We start from the raw sequence: 20,046 nt of genomic DNA, 5'->3' as shown, positions 1-20,046 counted from the left end.
TAGAGAAAAAACAAGAAAGAAATAGAGAAATAAACCAAGAAATAGAGAAAAAAACCTCAAGAAATAGAGGAAAAAACAAGAAAGAAATAGAGAAAAAAACAAATAGAGAAAAAATAAGAAATAGAAAAAAAAGCCAAGAAAGAAATAGAGGAAACGAGAGAGAAAATGCTCAAGAAATAGAGAAAAAAAACAAGAAATAGAAAAAAAAGCAAGAAATAGAGAAAAAGGCAAGAAATAGAACAAGAAATAGAGAAAAAAAGAAATAGAGAAACAAGAAATAGAGAAAAAGACAAGAAATAGAGAAAAAATTAAAACCAAGAAATAAAGACAAGAAATAGAGAAAAAATAGAAAAAATCAAGAACTAGAGAAAACAAATAGTGAAAAAATGAAACAATAAATAGAAAAAATCTCTAAAATTTAGACAGAAGAAATCGAGAAAAACTAAAAATTGAGAAAAAAGAAAAGTAGTGAAAAAACTTGAAGCAAACTACAGAAAAGATAATTTAAAAGAATAGAAATAAGAGAAGAGGAAAAATAGAGAAAAGGAAAATTGAGAAGGAAGAAAATTGAAAATAAAACCCGAGAAAAAAGAAAATAAAACAAAAAATTGAAACCATCGAGGAAAATAAAATAGGACAAAAACCAGAGAAAAGGGAGGAAAAGGAAGGAAAATGGAGAAGATTGGGGGAAAACCCCCATAAAATGCAGGCGTGAGAGCGGAGCCGCTGGGAATTGGTGAAGGCAGAGAAGGAAACGGGAGCAGGAGGAAGGAAGAGCCCGAGGAGCAATGGAGGAGATAGGAAATAGAAGAGGAGAACCGGGAGCGATCGGAGGCGCCGGTGGGACCAGGGTAGAGCAAGGGAATAACCCCCCCAAGGATCCCAAAGTGGGAAGAGGCCAAGGAAAGGGGCTTGGAAGCGCCCAGAGGAAGGATTGAGGACTAAAGCCAAGCTGAGCTTATGGGGCTGGAGCAGGAGCCGCAGCCGGTGAGGCCTGGCCCCGTTTGGGGGCAATGGGGGGGGGGGGGGGGGGGTTTTGGGGGCTTTTGGGGGGCTTTTGTCATTGCAGGCACCGCGGGGCTGCTCCGCACCCCCCTTTTGCCATTAAAATCCCAAGAAAGGGGAAAAATCCCCCCCCCATCTCCAGCATCCCCAAGCTCCAGGCTTAGGTCCCGTCGGCGCCGCAGAGTAAGTGCTCCAAAATCGTTCTTTTTGCTCCCAAAAGTGACGCTGTGAGGGAGGGATGGACAAAAGGCTCTGGGAGGAAAGGGGGGAATGGTTGGGATGGGGTTTTTTTGGGGGGGGGTGTCTCGAGTGTTTTTCCACCCTCAGAGAAGCAGCCAAGATGCAGGAAAACAGGAAAAAAAACAGGAAAAAAGCAGGAAAAATGCAGGAAAAACGCAGGAAAAAGGCAGATAATGGTGAGAAAAAAAGGCAAGCAAAAAAACGTGATTCCAAGGGCCAGGATTTGCCCAAAAAAGGCCAATCTGCACCCAAAACGGGAGTTGTCCCCAGCGCCCATTGGGGCTACAGGCAGCGATTTGATCCCACGGAGCCGGGAGGAAGTAAGAGTTTGGGTTGAATTGGGAGGGTTTTGGGTGTTGCCGTTGGGTTTTGGGGGGGGGGGAGGGGGGTGTTGGGGGGCCTGTTCCCAGCCTTTCCGCAGATGCCGTGCTGGGAGGCAGCTTGGAAGACCCCCCCTTTCCCCCCCCTAAAACGGAGCTGGAAATGAGGACTTGCATCCCGAATATTCCCAGGAGCTTCCCATAGGAAAAGCTAACGTAAACCCCCCCCAAAAACCGGTTCTAAAGGGGGTGGGGGAGGCACAAAACCCGGGTCTCTTTTGGCTTCGTTCTGGGTGTGGATTTGGGGGTTTTGGGGCGTTTTCGGCCGTTTTCGGTGGCATGGGGGGGGGGGGGACTCGGTTGTGGGAGCGCTGCCCCTTCCCCTCCCCATGCACCTCGTGGCGTGTTTGCCCCCCCCCCATATCCCACCCCCTCCCCCATTCCAGCGCGGAGAAACGATGGGATTTGGGCTAAAAATGGCTAAAATTGGAGCGGGTTTTGCTGTTTTAACCCCCAAAACGGGGCTGGGGGTGGGGGTTGTGTCTTGTGGGTGTTTTTTCCAGAGCCCCCCCCATTCCATTGTTGAGGATTCCCAGCTGCCAACAGCCACATTGGGGCAAAAAAGCCCCTAAAAGGGTCTTCAGGAGCACGTAGGCAGAAAAAATAGCACCAAAAAAGGGTATTTTTGCTGCTTTCTCCCCCAAAATGAGCCATTTTGCACTGGGACGCGATGGGAATTGCTGCTTTTCCCCCCAAATTCCATTTCCCCCCTCCCTAAAAGCCACAAATCTAACATCAAACCCCCCCTCACCCCCAAAGGGCCCAAATGGAGGGAGATTGAACCAAAATGTGGCTTTTTCCCCCCAAAAACCTGCTGCGTGTTGCTTGGAAAGGGGAGGGGGGAGGCTCTTTTTAACCGTTTTCCCAGTTTTTTCCCTCAAAACGCTAGGAGTTGAGGAGGAGCCGCAGAGGTTTTGGGTAGGGAGGAGCTCAGAGGCTCCGCTTGTTCCTGGTGTTATTCCTGGTGTTGTTCCCGGTGTTGTTCCCGGTGTCCTTCCTGTTGTTGTTTCTCCCCCCCCCCCCCCCCCCCGCAGTGACTGTGCCAAAAAGGCCTCGTTTGGCCCCAAAATGGACAATTTGCTCCCCAAAATGGCTAAAAACTAGAAAATGCCCCCAAAACAACAGGCAGGTGAGCGAGCGAGTAAGTACACGGGGACCCCCCCCCCATTCTGTGGCCCACGGGAGCACAGCTCTGACCCAAAATCCTGCTTTCTGAGCCCAGTTTTGCGATGGGGGCGCGACCCCAACCTCTTCCCCAACCCTCTTAAAGAGCCTTTTTTGCGTCTGACCCAAAATTCCTCTTTCTGAGCCCATTTTGCGCCTGGGGAAGGGATTCCCCCCCATAACCCCCCCTTTCCTGTACCTGTTTAGCGATGGGGGGCGCGTAACCTTGATCCCAAATCCCCATTTCTAAGCCCATTTTGGGACCGAAACAATCCTGACCCAAAACCCCACTTTCTGAACCCATTCCGCACCAGGGGACCGTGATCCTGACCCAAAATCCCCATTTCTCACCCCATTTTCCTCCCCAAATCCTGCTTTTTCCACTTAAAAGCTGCCTTGATGCCCCCGGTCCCCACCCCCCCTTTTCCCCCCCCCCTCCGGCCGCGGTTATGGCGCCGTTCCCACGGGGGGGGTGGGGGTTTGTGCTCAATATTGGTTCTTTTCGGCCCCATTTTTGGGGTGTTTTCAGGGTGTTTTGGGGTCCCCCCCACCCCGCACCCCCCTGTGGGGGAGGGGCAGCCCCGCCCCCGCCCCTCCCCCCCCGGAGGTTTTTTCTTTTCCTGAGAGAACCCCCCCAGCGTTGTCTCAGGTTTTGCTTTTTCGCCTCCGCCCCCAAAAAAGCCCCAAATTGACCCAAAATGAAAGACACAAAAAAAAGCAAAAGGCGCCGGTGGCGGCACCCCCGGAGCTGAGCCTGGGGCAGGGTTCGACCCCCTGCGGCGCCTGCTGCTTAGCCCCATAGAGAGACAGGAGCCCCATAGAGAGACAGGAGCCCCATAGAGAGACAGGAGCCTCATAGCACGACGGGAGCCCCATAGAGTGACAGGAGCCCCATAGAGAGACAGGAGCCTCATACAAGAGCCCCATAGAGTGACAGGAGCCCTATAGCATGACAGGAGCCCCGTAGTGCAACGGGAGCCCCATAGAGCGACAAGAGCCCCATAGCGTGACAGGAGTCCCATACAGGAGCCCCATAGCGTGACAGGAGCCCCCATTTCTATAGGCCCCCTGTGTTGCTTTAGGGCAGCTGTGATACATGGATAGGGGTGACCCCCCCTTATCACAACAGGGACCCCATAGTGTGGTGCCCCCCCCTTATTGTGACAGGGACCCATAGTGTAATGGACCCCCCCTTACCACAACAGGGCCCCATAGTGTGGTGCCCCCCCCTTATTGTGACAGGGACCCATAGTGTAATGGACCCCCCCTATCACAATAGGGACCCCATATTGTGAGGGACCCCCCCCCTACTGCAACAGGGACCCCTTACTGCAGTAGCTCCTTTTCCTCTTGGGGCCTCCCACGTTGCTTTGGGGCATCCATGGCGGGGGCAGCAGGGACCCCATAGCATAACAGGGACCCCCTATCGCGATGGGGGCTCCTTATCACAGGGACCCCATTACTGCAGCCCCCCCCGTGCCCCCATGTCCTACAGGCCCCACTTTGCTTTGGGGCCTTAACAATACAGGGGCAGGGGTTGTGTCCATGTCGCGACATGGACCTCATCATGTGACAAGAGCCTCATCATGTGACAGGAGCCTCGCGTTGGCCGGCGCGTCCCTGCTGACCGTTCCTGCATTGCAATGGCTGCTCCATGTCGCGACAGGAGCACGTGACACTCCCCCCACGTGATCAATAAACTGCTGAGGCTTGACCTGTTGAGTGTTGTGTCTATTGGGGGGGAGGGAACGCGGGGTTGTGACGTCACAGCGTCACTGCCCGCCACTTGTGACGTCACTAGGAGGTACCCGCCAGCCTGGCGGTGACGTCACCACCCCCCTGCCACGTGTCCCTCGCACGGCCCTTCCTGGCCACGCCCCCTTTGCGAGCCGCTCTTTGGCCACGCCCCCTCGCAGCGTCCTTGGTTACATCAAGGCCACGCCCCCTTCCCAAGGCCACGCCCCCCGCTATTCACACGCATCCCCCTGCAGTAACCCCGCCCCTTCCCCGCCTCCTCCAATCCCCATCCTGCACCCCTCCAGACCCCGCCCCTTCCTCCTCCTCCAATCACCATCCTCCACCCCTCCAGACCACGCCCCTTCCTCCTCCTCCAATCCCCGTCCTCCACCCCTCCAGACCCCGCCCCTTTCCCACCTCCTCCAATCACCATCCTCCACCCTCCAGACCCCGCCCCTTCCCCGCCTCCTCCAATCCCCATCCTCCACCCTCCAGACCCCGCCCCTCGCCCCGCCCCCTGGTCCGTCCCCGTCTCCTGCTCCCGGCTCCTCCGCCGCTCTCTCCGGTTCCGCCGCCGGCTCCCGGTGCCCCCCCCGGGATGTGGCTCTTCTCCAGGGACCCTGTCCGGGACTTCCCGTTCGAGCTGGGCCGGAACGAACCGGAACCGGACCCGGATCCGGACCCGGAGCCTCCGGACCCGGCCCCGCTCTGGCGCCTGCTCCGGGGCCGGCGGAAGGTGAAGGCCTCGGTGGGGGGAAGCGGCCGCGAACCGGGGCCCATCGGTCCCGTTCCCCCCCCCACCGGACGGAAACCGGCGCGCTGCGGTCCCGTTCCCCCCCATGCCCCGTTCCCCCCCTCCATTGCCCCGTTCCCCCCCTCCATTGCCCCGTTCCCCCCCCCATTGCCCCGTTCCCCCCCCCCATTGCCCCGTTCCCAGCCCCATGTCCCCCCCCGCAGGCGGACGGGGCTCCGGTCTCGGTGTTCACCCATAACCTGTCCGCGGGGGACGCGGCAGCCTCGGCCCTGGCCCGGGCGGGGCTGAAGAGGCTGCGCAGCCTCAGGCACCCCAATGTGCTGGGGTACCTGGACAGCCTGGAGGTGAGGGGGTAGGGGGGGCTGGGGGGGGGTAATGGGTGACAATGGGTGTCAATGGGGGTGTTAATGGGTGTCAGTGGGTGCCAATGGGTGTCAATGGGGGTGTTAATGGGTGTCAGTGGGTGCTAATGGGTGTCAGTGGGTGCCAATGGGTGTCAGTGGGGGTTAATGGGTGCTAATGGATACCAATGGGTGTCACTGGGTACCAATGAGGGTGTCCATGGGTACCAATGGGTGTCCCTGCGTGTCAGTGGGTACCAATGGGTACCAGTGGGTGTCAGTGGGTACCAATGGGTGCCAATCGGTGCCAATGGGTACCAATGGGTGCCAATCGGTGCCAATGGGTACCAGTGGGTGTCAGTGGGTACCAACGGGTACCAGTAGGTGCCAATGGGTACCAATGGGTGTCAGTGGGTGTCAATGGGTACCAATGGGTGTCACTGGGTACCAATGAGGGTGTCCATGGGTATCAATGGGTGTCCCTGCGTGTCAGTGGGTACCAATGGGTGCCAATCGGTGCCAATGGGTACCAGTGGGTGTCAGTGGGTACCAATGGGTACCAGTAGGTGTCAATGGGTACCAATGGGTGTCCGTGGGTGCTGACGCTGCCCCCCCCCGCAGACAGAGCAGAGCCTGTACCTGGTGACCGAGGAGGTGACGCCGCTGAGGAAGCACCTGAGGCTGCGGCCACCACATGGGGACATGGGGGAGCAGGAGGTGGCCTGGGGGCTGCACCAGCTGCTGGTGAGCGGGGGGTCTATGGGTGCTGTCCTATGGGTGCTGTGGGTGCTGTTCTCTGTGGGTGCTGTGGGTGCTGTTCCCTATGGGTGCTGTGGGTGCTGTCCTATGGGTGCTGTGGGTGCTGTTCTCTATGGGTGCTGTCCTATGGGTGCTGTGGGTGCTGTTCTCTATGGGTGCTGTGGGTGCTGTCCTATGGGTGCTGTCCTATGGGTGCTGTCCTATGGGTACTGTGTGTGCTATGGGTGCTGAGTGTGCTGGGTGCTCTATGGATGCTGTTCTCTATGGGTGCTGTATCTATGGGTGCTGTCCCCATGGGTGCTGTCTCTATGGGGCTGTTCCCTATCGGTGCTTTCTCTATGGGTGCTGTTCCCTATGGGTGCTGTTCTCTATGGGTGTTCTCCATGGGTGCTGTTCTCTATGGGCGCTGTCCCCATGGGTGCTGTTCTCTAGGGGTGCTGTCTCTATGGATGCTATTCCCCATGGGTGCTGTTCCCTATGGGTGCTGTTCCCTATGGGTACTGTCTCTATGGGTGCTGTTGCCCATGGGTGCTGTTCCCATGGGTGCTGATCCCTATGGGTACTGTCTCTATGGGTGCTGTTCCCTATGGGTGCGGTTCTCTATGGGCGCTGTCTCTATGGGCGCTGTTCCCTATGGGTGCTGTCCCCATGGGTGCTGTTCTCTATGGGTGCTGTTCCCTATGGGTGCTGTCCCCATGGGTACTGTCTCTATGGGTGCTGTTCTCTATGGGTGTTCCCTATGGGTGTTCCCATGGTTGCTGTTCCCATTGTGTCCCGCAGACGGCGCTCTCGTTCCTGTGCTCCTCGGGCCTCGTTCACAACGCGTTGGGGGTCGGGGCCATTTACGTGGCTCCGGGGGGGGACTGGAAGCTGGGGGGCCTGGAACGGACCACGGCCGCCAGCGAGGGGGCCCCCCCACCCCCTGGGACCCCCCCGCGGCCCCATGACCCCCCCGAGCTCAGTGACCCTGCACGGGGGCAGGGGGAGCCCTGGTGAGATGGGGGGGGGGACTGGGGGGTGATAGGGGGTGTTGATGTGGGGGTGTTGATGGGGGGTTTTGATGGGGGGATGTTGATGGGGGTGTTGATGTAGGGGTGTTTATGTGGGGGTGATGATGTGGGGGTGTTGCTGGGGGGTGTTGCTGCGGGGGGGTTTGATGGGGGGTGTTGATGGGGGGGTGTTGATGTTCTGGTGTTGATGTTGAGGTGTTGATGTTCAGGTGTTGTTTTGGGGGTGTTGTTGGGGTGTTGATGTTCGGGTGTTGTTTTGGGGGTGTTGTTGGGGTGTTGATGTTGGTGTCGCTGCAGGGCAGGTGACATGTGGCGCTTGGGCTGCCTCATCTGGGAGGTCTTCAATGGGCCCCTGCCCCGCCAGGGGGCGCTGCGGAGCTTCGGCAAGGTCAGACCGGGGTCACCGGGGGGGATCCCCCCCTCCCCCCCCCCACCCCATCGGGGATTCCCCCACCCCTCCCCCCTCCAACCCCATCGGGGATTCCCCCCTCCCCCCCCACCCCATTGGGGATTCCCCCACCCCCAACCCCATGGGGGGGGTTCCCCCCTTCCAACCCCCCCAACCCCATTGTGTGTGTGGGGGGTCCCCCCCTTCCACCCCCCCCTCAACCCCATCGGGTATTCCCCCCCCTCCCCCCCAACCCCATCGGGGATCCCCCCCTCACCCCCATAGGGGGGGGTTCCCCCCCCCATCCGTTTCCGGTGCCCCCAGGTGCCCCCCGGGTTGGTAGCCGTGTTCTCGGAGCTGGTGGCAGCAGATCCAAGGTCCCGGCCGTGTCCGGAGCTGCTCCTGCAGCGGCTGCAGCTTCCTGGAGCCTTCCTGAGCTGCAGCCTGGTGCGCACGGCAGCGGCAATGAGGGAGCTGCAGGTGCGGAGCCCAAACACATCCAGATACATACACATATACATATACATATCCATGTCCATATCCCATCCTGTCCATCCCTATCCCATCCTATCCCATCTATATATCATCTCTATTCCTATCCTTATCCCATCCCATCCCTATCCTATCCCATCGTATCCCATCCCTCTCCCATCTCTATCCCATCCCCATCCCATCCTATCCCATCCTATCCCATCCTATCCCATCCCTATCCCATCCCTATCCCATCCCATCCTTACCCCATCCCTATCCCATCCCATTCCCATTTCCATCCCCATCCCACCCCTATCCCTATCCCATCTGTATCCCTGTCCTTATCCCATTCCTATCCTTATCACTATGCCATTCCTATCCCACTCTTATCCCATTGTTATCCCTATCCATACCCCATCCCTTTCCCTGTCCTATCCCCTTCTCATCCCCATCTGTATCCCTATCCTTATCCCATCCCTATCCCATCCTACTCCATTCCTATCCCTTCTGTATCCCAATCCTTATCACTATCCCATCCCCATCCCATTGCTATCCCTGTCCGTATCCCATCCCTCTCCCTGTCCCATCCCATCCCTATCCCATTGCAGGTGCTGGATCCAGGCCAGCGCCGGCTGTTCCTGCAGGGCCTGAGCTCGGGGCTGGAGGAGCTTCCGGAGCCGTTCCTGCGGCACCAGCTGCTGCCATGTCTGCTGGCGGCTCTGGACATGGGCAGCGCTGATGCCAGCGCCCTGCCCGCCATGCTGCAGGTGAGCCCCATAGCGACCCATAGCGACCCATAGAGCCCTGCCCGCCATGCTGCAGGTGAGCCCCATAGCGACCCATAGTGCCCCATAGCGACCCATAGAGCCCTGCCCGCCATGCTGCAGGTGAGCCCCATAGTGACCCATAGAGCCCTGCCCGCCATGCTGCAGGTGAGCCCCATAGCGACCCATAGAGCCCTGCCCGCCATGCTGCAGGTGAGCCCCATAACGACCCATAGCGACCCATAGTGCCCCATAGAGCCCTGCCCGCCATGCTGCAGGTGAGCCCCATAGCGACCCATAGCGCCCCATAGAGCCCTGCCCGCCATGCTGCAGGTGAGCCCCATAGCGACCCATAGCGACCCATAGTGCCCCATAGTGCCCCATAGAGCCCTGCCCGCCATGCTGCAGGTGAGCCCCATAGCGACCCATAGCGCCCCATAGAGCCCTGCCCGCCATGCTGCAGGTGAGCCCCATAGCGACCCATAGCAACCCATAGAGCCCTGCCCGCCATGCTGCAGGTGAGCCCCATAGCGACCCATAGCGACCCATAGTGCCCCATAGAGCCCTGCCCGCCATGCTGCAGGTGAGCCCTATAGCGACCCATAGAGCCCTGCCCGCCATGCTGCAAGTGAGCCCCATAGCGCCCCATAGAGCCTCATAGTGCCCCATAGAGCACCATAACACCTATAGTGCCCCATATCACCCCATAGTGCCCCATAGCACCCCATAGCGCCTCATAGCGCCCCATAGAGCTCCATAACACCCCATAGCGACCCATAGCGCCCCATAGCCCCCACCCACCCTCCCGTCACCCCCTGCAGGTGGCAAAGCTCCTGGACCCCCCCGAGTACCAGGCCCGTGTGGTCCCTGTCATCGTTCGCCTCTTCTCGTCCCCCGACCGGGCCCTGCGCATGCAGCTGCTGCAGCAGGTGGGGCTGATGTGGGGCAGTGTGGGGCAGGGTGGGTCTCTATGGGGTCTCTATGGGGTCTCTGTGTGTCTCCATGGGACTCTAGATCACTGTGGGTCTCTGAGTCTCTGTGGGGTCTCTGTGTATCTCTATGGGATCTCTATGGGTATTTATGGGATATCTATGGCTCTCTAAGGTGTCTCCATGGGGTCTCTGGGTCTCTCTGGGTATCTATGGGTCTCTGTGGTGTCTGTGTGTCTGTATGGGGTCTCTATGGAATCTCTGTGGTGTCTCTGTGGATCTGTATGAGATCTCTATGGGTCTGTATGGGTCTCTAGGGTCTCTATGGGGTCTCTATGGGTCCCTGTGCCCACCCCACCTCCCCCTCCCTGCCCCTCAGCTCCATCTCTTCGTCGAGTTCCTGCCCGAGGCCACTGTGGATGCTCAGATCTTCCCTCACGTGGCCCAAGGATTCCTGGACACCAACCCGGCCATCCGGGAGCAGACAGTGAAGGTGGGGACCCCCCCCCCCAATACCCCCCCGGGGGTACCCCAATGTCTGCACCCCACCCCCACCCCTGGGGTACCCCAATATCTGCACCCCCCCCATCACTTGGGTGCCCCCAAGCTCCTGGGTCCTCCCCCATCACTTGGGTCTCCCACATAAGTGGGGTTCCCCCCTCCATGGGTCACCCCCCCCCCCCATTGTGGACCCTAATACATGGGGGCCCCCCCTCCTCCGTGGATGCCCCACCAACCCCCTGGGTGCCCCCTAATACATGGGGGTCCCCCCGCCCCATGGGTCCCCCCCAACTCTTGTGTGCCCCCTAATACATGGGGGTACCCCCCCTACCATTGGTGCCCCCAACCCCTTGCATCTCCCCCCCACCCCCTGGGTCCCCCCCACCCCTGTGTGCCCCCAAATTCTTGGGTCCTCCCACCCCCTGTGCACCCCCTAATACCTCGGGGACCCCCTCCATGGGTCCCCCCCACCCCCTTTGTGCCCCCAAACTCTTGGGTCCCCTCCAAGCTCCTGCACCCCCCTCATCCCTTTGGTACCCCAAATATGGGGGGTCCCCATGGATCCCTGCCCCCTCTCTCCCCACAGTCCATGGTGCTCCTGGCCCCACGGCTCGGGGAGGGGCCTCGGGGCCGGGACCTCCCCCGGCTGCTGCTGCGGGTGCAGGCAAGCGACGAGCAGGGCCCGATCCGCTGCAATGCCACCGTGTGCCTGGGGCGGCTGGGACCGCTGCTGCCCCCTGCGGTGAGAGCCGGCATTGCACCCCATTGAAACCCTATAGACAGTGCTGCCCCCTGCGGTGAGAGCCGGCACTGCACCCCATTGAAACCCTATAGACAGTGCTGCCCACTGCGGTGAGAGCCGGCATTGCACCCCATTGAAACCCTATAGACAGTGCTGCCCCTTGTGGTGAGAGCGGGCATTGCACCCCATTGAAACCCTATAGACAGTGCTGCCCCTTGTGGTGAGAGCCGGCATTGCAGCCCATTGAAACCCTATAGACAGTGCTGCCCCCTGCGGTGAGACACGGGCATTACACCCCATTGAAACCCTATAGACAGTGCTGCCCCTTGTGGTGAGAGCGGGCATTGCACCCATTGAAACCCTATAGACAGTGCTGCCCCCTGCGGTGAGAGCCGGCACTGCACCCCATTGAAACCCTATAGACAGTGCTGCCCCCTGCGGTGAGAGCGGGCATTGCACCCCATTGAAACCCTATAGACAGTGCTGCCCCTTATGGTGAGAGCGGGCACTGCACCCCATTGAAACCCTATAGACAGTGCTGCCCCCTGCGGTGATACACGGGCATTGCATCCCTATGTACCCATATAGACAGTGCTTCACCCCCCCAGCACCCCTCACCCACCATAAACCCCCCATCACCCATCACCCCCATCACCACCCATCACCCCCATCACCCATCATCCCCAGCACCCATCACCCCCATCACCCCCATCACTCCCCATCCCCCCCAGCACCCATCACCCCCAGCACCCATCACCCCCATCCCCCCACCCCCCTCACCCCCCCCTCTCCCCAGGCTCGGCAGCGGGTGCTGGCCCCAGCCCTGGCTCGAGCCACACGGGACCCGTTCCCCCCTGCTCGAGCCGCAGCCGTCGCAGCCTTCGCGGCCACCCATGGGTGCTACACAGCACAGGAGTGTGCGAGCAGGGTCCTGCCTGCGCTGTGCGCGCTCACCAATGACCCCCACCCCGGCGTGCGCAAGGAGGTCAGCCTGCCCCATAGCCATGGGTGCTGGGGGGCTGGGGGCCTATAGCAATGGGAGCTGTGGGTCTGGGTGTTGTGGGTCTGGGTGCTGGGTGCTCCATAGCAATGGGTGCTGGGGATCCCATAGCAATGGGTGCTGGGGGTCTGGGGTCCTATAGCCATGGGTGCTGGGGGTCTGGGGTCCTATAGCAATGGGTGCTGGGGGTCTGGGTGATGGGGTCCTATAGCAATGGGTGCTGGAGTTATGGGTGCTGGGGTCCCATAGCAATGGGTGCTGTGGGGCTGGGTGATGGGGTTCCATTGCAATGGGTGCTGGAGTTATGGGTGCTGAGGTCCCATAGCAATGGGTGCTGGGTGCTCCATAGCAATGGGTGCTGGGGGTTCCATTGCAATGGGTGCTGAGGGTCTGGGGTCTGTGTTCTCCATTGCAATGGGTGCCGGGGGTCTGGGTTGCGGGTCTGGGTGCTGGGGTCCCAACTGCAATGGGTGCTGTGGGTCTGGGTGCTGTGGGTCTGGGTGCTGGGTGCTCCATAGCAATGGGTGCTGGGGATCCCATAGCAATGGGTGCTGTGGGTCTGGGTGCTGGGGTCCCATAGCAATGGGTGCTGTGGGTCTGGGTGCTGTGGGTCCCATAGCAATGGGTGCTGGGGATCCCATAGCAATGGGTGCTGTGGGTCTGGGTGCTGGGGTCCCATAGCAATGGGTGCTGGGGATCCCATAGCAATGGGTGCTGTGGGTCTGGGTGCTGTGGGTCTGGGTGCTGGGTGCTCCATAGCAATGGGTGCTGGGGATCCCATAGCAATGGGTGCTGTGGGTCTGGGTGCTGGGGTCCCATAGCAATGGGTGCTGTGGGTCTGGGTGCTGTGGGTCTGGGTGTTGTGGGTCTGGGTGCTGGGTGCTCCATAGCAATGGGTGCTGGGGATCCCATAGCAATGGGTGCTGTGGGTCTGGGTGCTGTGGGTCTGGGTGCTGGGTGCTCCATAGCAATGGGTGCTGGGGACCCCATAGCAATGGGTGCTGTGGGTCTGGGTGCTGTGGGTCTGGGTGCTGGGGATCCCATAGCAATGGGTGCTGTGGGTCTGGGTGCTGTGGGTCTGGGTGCTGGGGATCCCATAGCAATGGGTGCTGTGGGTCTGGGTGCTGGGGTCCCATAGCAATGGGTGCTGTGGGTCTGGGTGTTGTGGGTCTGTGTGCTGGGTGCTCCATAGCAATGGGTGCTGGGGTCCCATAGCAATGGGTGCTGTGGATCTGGGTGCTGGGATCCCATAGCAATGGGTGCTGTGGGTCTGGGTGCTGGGTGCTCCATAGCAATGGGTGCTGGGGATCCCATAGCAATGGGTGCTGTGGGTCTGGGTGCTGGGGTCCCATAGCAATGGGTGCTGTGGGTCTGGGTGCTATGGGTCTGGGTGCTGAGCCCCACAGCACCCGGTGCTCACAATGGGTGCTCTATGGGTCCCTCTCTGCCCCCCCCCCCCAGGCGTTCAGGGCCATCCGCAGCTTCCTGGACCAGTTGGAGGCGGCCGCAGAATCCGGGGGGGCCCCGGAGGGGGGTGAGACAATGGGGGGGGGTCTGGGGGGGGGTCAATGGGGGGGCTCCTTTGGGGGTGCCCCCATTGACCCCTTTCTCTCCCCCCCCCCAGATGCCCCCAATGCAGCCGCAGCAGAGGGGGGGGCCCCCGGGGGGGGGTTGGGGGCGGCCGTGTCCTGGGCAGTCACCTCCCTCACTGCGCGATGGATGGGGGGCGAGGGGGGGGGAGGGGCGGCCCCCCCACAGGGCCCCCCCCAACAGCCCCCCCCCCCCGAGGCCCCTCCCAGCCCCCCAAAAGGTGAGAGACCCCAACCCCCCCCACCCCAAACCCCAACCCCCTCTGTATGGGGGGGAGGGGTAAATGCCCCCCCCCAAACCCCCCCTTTTGTATCCCCTACCCAGAGCCCCCCCCCGAGGAGCCCCCCCCCGAGGACACCGACGGATGGGATGAGGATTGGGGCAGCCTGGAGGTGATTGGGGGGGGGGGGGGGGGGCACATATTGGGGGGGGGAGGGACACAATGGGACCCCCCCCACACTCACGTGTGTGTGTCCCCAGGACATGGAGCTGCCGCGGAGCCCCCCCCCCAGCAGTGAGAAGGATGCGGGGCCCCCCCCCCAGCCCCCCCCATCACAGCCCCCCCCCACCCCCACACAGGGGGAGGAGGAGGAGGGGGGATGGGGGGTGGGGGGGGAATGGGGCACAGAGGATGCATGGGAGGCACTGCCCAGCCAGAAGGGTGAGACCCCCCCCAACCCCCCCCCAGAACCCCAATACCCTGAGGGCCCCCCCAGTTCCTTGGGACCCCCCCATAGACACCCCCACCCCCTAAACCCCCCCAGGGTCCCCCAATGCCCTCACTGGGACTCCCACATCCTGACCCCTCCCCGTGCCCCCCCCGGACCCTCTCATTGGCCCCACTGAGCACCCCCCTCCCCCCATGTGGGTACCCCCATACGTGATCCAGTGCCCCCCCCCCCGGGGTCCCCCATTGACATCACTGCCTCCCCCCCTTCCATTGGGGTACCCCCCCACGTGACCCCCACTGATTCCCCCCGCCTGGGTCCCCACCATTGACATCACTGCCCCCCCCCCCTTCCATTTGGGTACCCCCACATGTGACCCCCCCACACCGATGTCCCCCATTGGCCTCACTGGGCCCCCCCACATTGGGGTATCCCCACACGTGACCCCCACCGAGGCCCCCCCCCCGGGTCTCCCATTGACATCACTGCCTCCCCCCCCCACATCGGGATCCCCCCCCACGTGACCCCCACCGAGGCCCCCCCCCCCCGGGTCCCCCGTTGACATCACTGCCTCCCCCCCCACGTGACCCCCACCGATGCCTCCCATTGGCCTCACCGGGACCCCCCCCCCCCCCAGGGCCCCCCCCACGTGACCCGGACCGGCGGCGGCGGCGCGAGCCCGAGGGGAGGCCGCGGGTTGGTCCCTCCAGGCCCCGCCCCCTCAGGCTGGGCGCGCGCAAACAGGACTGATGGCGGGAATAAACCACGTGCGGCGGGAGCGGTCACGTGTCTCTGTGTCTGCGGTCACGTGTGTGTGTCACGTGGCGGCCGATGGCGGAGGAGAGGGGAGGGCGGCGCAGGAGGAGGAGGAGGGAGGAGGTGGGGGGGGAGGGGAGAGAAGGGGGGAGGGGGGGATTGGGGGTAGGGAGAGTAAAGGGGGGGGCACAAAGGGGGGGGGGGTCCGGAGGAGTCGACTTTGAAATGGGGGGACACAAAAGGGAGGGGGGAATTGGGGGGGGGAGTAAAGGGGGGGCAAGGAGGGAAGAGTCCGGAAGAGTCGACTTTGAAATGGGGGGGGGCACAAAGGGGGGGGAATTGGGGGGGGAGTAAAGGGGGGGTTCGGAGGAGTAGACTTTGAAATGGGGGGGGGCATAAAGGGGGGGACGACACCCAAAGGGGGGACCCAGGACCTGCCCCCTCCCCCCCCCCCCAGGACCAATCCGTGCGGCTCTCGAAGGCGCTGAGCTATGTCCTGCGGCATGGGGCTGAGGCCGAGGGGCTGCCCATGGGGCCGGGTGCGTGCGGGACCCCCCATTGCCCCCCCATTGCCCCATAGGGGACCGCTCATTGCGTTTGGGAGCCCCATAAACGCTCTCCTGCCCCCCAAAACCTCCCCCAGGACCCCCCCAGTGTCACCCCCCATGGGAACCCCTGCAAATGCCCCTTAGAAGCCCCCCAAGTGCCCCATGGGGCCCCCCCCCAACTGCCCCATAGAAACCTCTCTTCTGGGATCCCCCTAAATGCCCCCTTGCCCCTCAAACCCCCCCCAATGCCCCCCCATGGGGCCTCTCATCACCTATGGACACCCCTAAGTGCCCCCTAGGACCCCCCCAAATGCCCAATGGGACCCCCCCATCCCCTCTGGACCCCCCCCAACTGCCCCATAGAAACCTCCCATCCCTTCTGGGATCCCCCTAAATACCCCCAAGCCCCCCCAGAACCTCAGGACCCCCCCAATGCCCCCCCATGGGGCCTCTCATCACCTATGGACACCTCCAAGTGCTCCTTAGGACCCCCCCCCAACTGCCCCATAGAAACCTCCTATCCCTTTTGGGATCCCTCTAAATACCCCCCCCAACCCCCCCAATGCCCCCCCCAAGTGCCCCCCATCCCCCCCCAACTGCCCCATAGAAACCTCCTATCCCTTTTGGGATCCCTCTAAATACCCCCCCCAATGCCCCCCCCAACCCCCCCCCCAAGTGCCCCCCATCCCCCCCATTGCTCCCAATGGGACCCCCCAGCACTGACTGGGGGGGGGGGGGTGCGCAGACGGGTACGTGCCGCTGGAGGCGCTACTGCGCATGCCCCGCTTCAGGGGGGTGTCGGAGCTCGAGGTGCGTCACGTGGTGGCCGCGGACCCCAAAGGGCGATTCCAGTTGAGCCCTGACCCCCCCCGGATCCGAGCGAACCAGGGGCACTCCCTGCACGTGAGCGGGGGGGGACCCCAAAAGGGGGGACCCCAAAATAGGGGGGTCCTGAATAGGAGGGGTCCCTAAAGGAGGGGGTCCCAAAAGGGGGAGGGGTCCGAAAGGGGGGGCTCATTAAAGGGGGGGTCCCAAAAGGGGGGGTGAGGGCCCAAAAGGGGGGGGGGTCCCTAATGGGGGGGGGCACTAAAGGGGGGGCCCAAAAGGGGGGGGGAGGGCCCAAAAGGGGAGGTCCTAAATAGGGGGATCCCTAAAGGCGGTTCCGAAAAGGGGGGGGTCCCTAAAGGGGTTTTCCTGTGGGGTTTCCTAGGGGGGGATCCCTTGGGGGTCTCTAAGGGGGTCCCTAAATGGGGGTCCCTAAAGGGGGGGGTCCCTAAAGGCGTTTCCCTGTGGGGGTCTCTAAGGGGGTTGCCTGTCAGTGTCCCTAATGGGGTTTCCCTTGGGGGTCTTTAACGGGGGTCCCTCAGGGGGTTCCCTGTGGGGGTCCCTAAGGGGGGTTCCCTTTGGGTCTCTAAGGGGCTCCCTAATGGGGTTCCCTGTGGGTCTCTAAGGGGGGTTCCCTAAGGGGGGTTCTCTAATGGGGTTCCCTGTGGGGGTCCCTCAGGGGGTTCCCTGTGGGGGTCCCTAAGGGGGGTTCCCTTTGGGTCTCTAAGGGGCTCCCTAATGGGGTTCCCTGTGGGTCTCTAAGGGGGGTTCCCTAAGGGGGGTTCTCTAATGGGGTTCCCTGTGGGGGTCCCTAAGGGGGTTCCCTGTGGGGGTCCCAAAGAGGGGTCCCAAAGGGGGGTTCCCTATGGGTCTCTAAGGGGGTTCCCTGTAAGGGTCCCTAAGGGGGGATCCCTTGGGGGTCTCTAAGGGGGTTCCCTGTGGGGGTCCCTAAGGGGGTTCCCTTGGGGGTCTCTAAGGGGGTTCCCTGTGAGGGTCCCTAAGGGGGGTCCCTAAAGAGGGTTCCCTGTGGGGGTCTCTAAGGGGTCCCAAAGGGGGGTTCCCTATGGGTCTCTAAGGGGGGGTCCCTAAGGGGGTTCCCTATGAGGGTCCCTAAGGGGGTCCCAAAGGGGGGTTCCCTAAGGGGGTTCCCTGTGTCTGTGCCGCAGGTCCCGGAGCTGGCGCTGGAGCCGCTGCTCTCTGCGCATGCGCTGCCCCCCACCCTGGTGCACGGGACCCGGCGCCGCTGCTGGGGCCGCATCCGGCTCGAGGGGCTCAGGCCCATGGGCAGGACCCACATCCACGTGACCACCGGACTGCCCGGGGACCCCGGCGTGCGCAGCGGTGGGGGGGGGGTCACAATGGGGGGGTCCAAAAAGGGGGGGTCCAATGGGGACTTATGGGGGGGTCCCAAAAGGAACTTATGGGGGGGCTCCAAAGAGGGGGGTTTGGGGGGTCCAATGGGGACTTACGGGGGGGTCCAAAGGGAGCTTATGGGGGGGGTCCAATGGGGCCTTATGGGGGGGTCCAAAGGGGGCTTGGGGGGGGCCCAAAGGGGGTTTATGGGGGGGGTCCCAAAGGGATCTTATGGGGGGGTCTCAAAGGGGAATTACGGGGGGGTCCCAAAGGGGGCTTCGGGGGGGCTCCAAAGGGAATTTATGGGGGAGGTTCCTAAGGGATCTTATGGGGGGGTCTCAAAGGGGAATTATGGGGGGGCTTCCAAAGGGAACTTATGGGGGGGGTCCCGAAGGGAACTTATGGGGGGGGGTCCCAAAATGGGTTTGTGGTTCCTGTGTCACCCCCTCACCCCCCCCAGGGATAAGGCCGGACTCGGAACTCGCCATCATCATCGACGGCCCCCGAGCGCTCGCAGGTAAGGGGGGGGGCCCTATGGCTTTGGGGGGGGTGCGGGGGGGGGGGGTCCCATCCCCCCCTTTAACCCCTCCCCCATCCCGCAGAGGGTGTCCCCTTCTTCCGCTCCGCCAATGGGGTGATCCTGTCCCCGGGGGGGCCCGATGGGAACATCCCCCCCCACTGCTTCCTGCGCCTGCTGCAGCTGCGCCCCCACCGTGAGCCTGGCCATGGGGGGGGCTATGGGGAAGGGGGGGGGGTCTATGGGGCTGGGGAGGCTCCAATGGGGTGGGGGGGAGCCCAAGTGTCTGGGGGGGGGGGGCATGTATTAGGGGACACCCAGGTTATGGGGTATTGGGGGGTCTCAGGATGTGGGGGGGGACGACCCCCCCTTGATGGGAGCACCCAGGTATTGGGGGGCTCCAATGGTTTTATGTGGGGGTGTTTGGGAACATCACAGGTATTTGGGGTGGTGCAGGCATTGGGGGGGGCACCTCCAAGCATCCGGGTATCCCATCACCCCCCCCAAAGAGCCTCTGTTGCCATGGTAACAGTGATTTATATCCCTCCTCCCTTATTGCCATGGTAACAATGACTTATTGCTCCTCTCTGTTGCCATGGTGACAGTGATTTCTTGCCGCCCCCCCGCCCATGGTAACAGTGATTGATTATCTCCTGTTGCTATGGTAACAGTGCTTTATTCCCTGTTACCATGGTAACAGTGATTTAACCCTCCCGTTGCCATGGTAACAGTGGCTTATTGCTTCTCTCCATTGCCATGGTAACAGTGATTTATTGTCCTTTGTTGCTATGGTAACAGGGTGTGAGCTGCCATTGGATGCCCCCTTGGATGAGGAGGGGGGGGGGGAGGCCCGAGCCCCTCACATGACACCCCCAGTGCCCCATAGAAGACAATAAAACCGTTTCTCCCCCCCCCCAGTCACAAGCACTTTCAGCAGCGCCTCACATGGGGGGGAGGGCTATGGGGGGGGGGGGGGGGGGGAATAGTGGGGGGGGTTTGGGGGGGGCAATATGTGGGGGGGGGCAATAGGGGGGTATTTGGGGGGACAATGGGGGGTATTTGGGTGTGTCAATAGGGGTGTATTTGGGGGGCAATAGGGGGGTATTTGGGGGGGCAATAGTGGGGGTTATTGTGGGGGTCAATGGGGGGTATTTGGGGGGGCAATAGGGGGATATTTGGGGGGACAATGGGGGGTATTTGGGGGGGCAGTAGTGGGGGTACTTGGTGGGATCAATAGGGGGGTATTTGGGGGGCAATGGGGTATTTGGGGGGGTCAATGGGCGGGTATTTGGGGGGGCAATTGTGGGGGGTATTTGGGGGGGTTAATGGAGGGTATTTGGGGCAATGGGGGGTACTTGGGGGGGCAATATGGGGGTATTGACGGGGGCAATAGTGGGGGGTCAATGGGTGGGTATTTGGGGGGGTCAATGGGGGTGTATTGCTGGGGTCATATCGTCTCCTGCCCCCCCGTGAGCTGCAGGAACAGGCGCTGGTCCAGCCCCTGCCCCGGCCGCCGCCCCCCCAGGCACACGTAGCCCCCCAGGAACTCGTGTAGGGTCTGACATGGGGCTGAGAGCACCGAGAGAGCAAGAGTCAGATCCCCC

The 20,046-nt window shown here is 61.6% G+C and overlaps 2 protein-coding genes across 2 annotated transcripts; both read left to right on the top strand.

Annotated features, from left to right (window-relative positions):
• Positions 1–5,058: 5,058 nt before the first annotated feature.
• SCYL1 (SCY1 like pseudokinase 1) lies at positions 5,059–15,240 on the top strand. The gene is made up of 16 exons (XM_034071790.1): positions 5,059–5,262; positions 5,484–5,624; positions 6,243–6,365; positions 7,161–7,372; positions 7,688–7,778; positions 8,103–8,258; positions 8,858–9,016; positions 9,835–9,942; positions 10,322–10,435; positions 11,030–11,185; positions 11,982–12,170; positions 13,647–13,719; positions 13,810–13,995; positions 14,100–14,167; positions 14,256–14,436; positions 15,081–15,240. Exons 1-16 carry the CDS (start codon positions 5,125–5,127, stop codon positions 15,191–15,193), a joined length of 2,208 nt encoding a protein of 735 aa, XP_033927681.1. The 5' UTR covers positions 5,059–5,124; the 3' UTR covers positions 15,194–15,240.
• On the top strand, positions 15,193–19,355 carry TRPT1 (tRNA phosphotransferase 1). The gene is made up of 7 exons (XM_034071835.1): positions 15,193–15,246; positions 15,657–15,738; positions 16,493–16,650; positions 17,739–17,913; positions 18,386–18,442; positions 18,528–18,638; positions 19,241–19,355. The coding sequence occupies exons 1-7, from the start codon at positions 15,193–15,195 to the stop codon at positions 19,336–19,338; spliced, it is 735 nt and encodes a 244-aa protein (XP_033927726.1). The 3' UTR covers positions 19,339–19,355.
• Positions 19,356–20,046: the final 691 nt, after the last annotated feature.

Source organism: Melopsittacus undulatus, chromosome 22 (assembly GCF_012275295.1).
Source record: "Melopsittacus undulatus isolate bMelUnd1 chromosome 22, bMelUnd1.mat.Z, whole genome shotgun sequence".
Taxonomy (NCBI): domain Eukaryota; kingdom Metazoa; phylum Chordata; class Aves; order Psittaciformes; family Psittaculidae; genus Melopsittacus; species Melopsittacus undulatus.
This window is presented reverse-complemented; position numbering and strand designations above follow the sequence as displayed.

Excerpts from the sequence above, each read along its gene's own strand:
- SCYL1 (XM_034071790.1), top strand. The coding sequence starts at position 5,125 with ATGTGGCTCTTCTCCAGGGACCCTGTCCGGGACTTCCCGTTCGAGCTG. Across the intron at positions 7,779-8,102 it reads CGCTGCGGAGCTTCGGCAAG|GTGCCCCCCGGGTTGGTAGC; the intron begins GTCAGACCGGGG and ends CGGTGCCCCCAG. Across the intron at positions 10,436-11,029 it reads TCCGGGAGCAGACAGTGAAG|TCCATGGTGCTCCTGGCCCC; the intron begins GTGGGGACCCCC and ends CTCTCCCCACAG.
- TRPT1 (XM_034071835.1), top strand. The coding sequence starts at position 15,193 with ATGGCGGGAATAAACCACGTGCGGCGGGAGCGGTCACGTGTCTCTGTG. Across the intron at positions 16,651-17,738 it reads ACCAGGGGCACTCCCTGCAC|GTCCCGGAGCTGGCGCTGGA; the intron begins GTGAGCGGGGGG and ends TCTGTGCCGCAG. Across the intron at positions 18,639-19,240 it reads GCTGCAGCTGCGCCCCCACC|GGTGTGAGCTGCCATTGGAT; the intron begins GTGAGCCTGGCC and ends CTATGGTAACAG.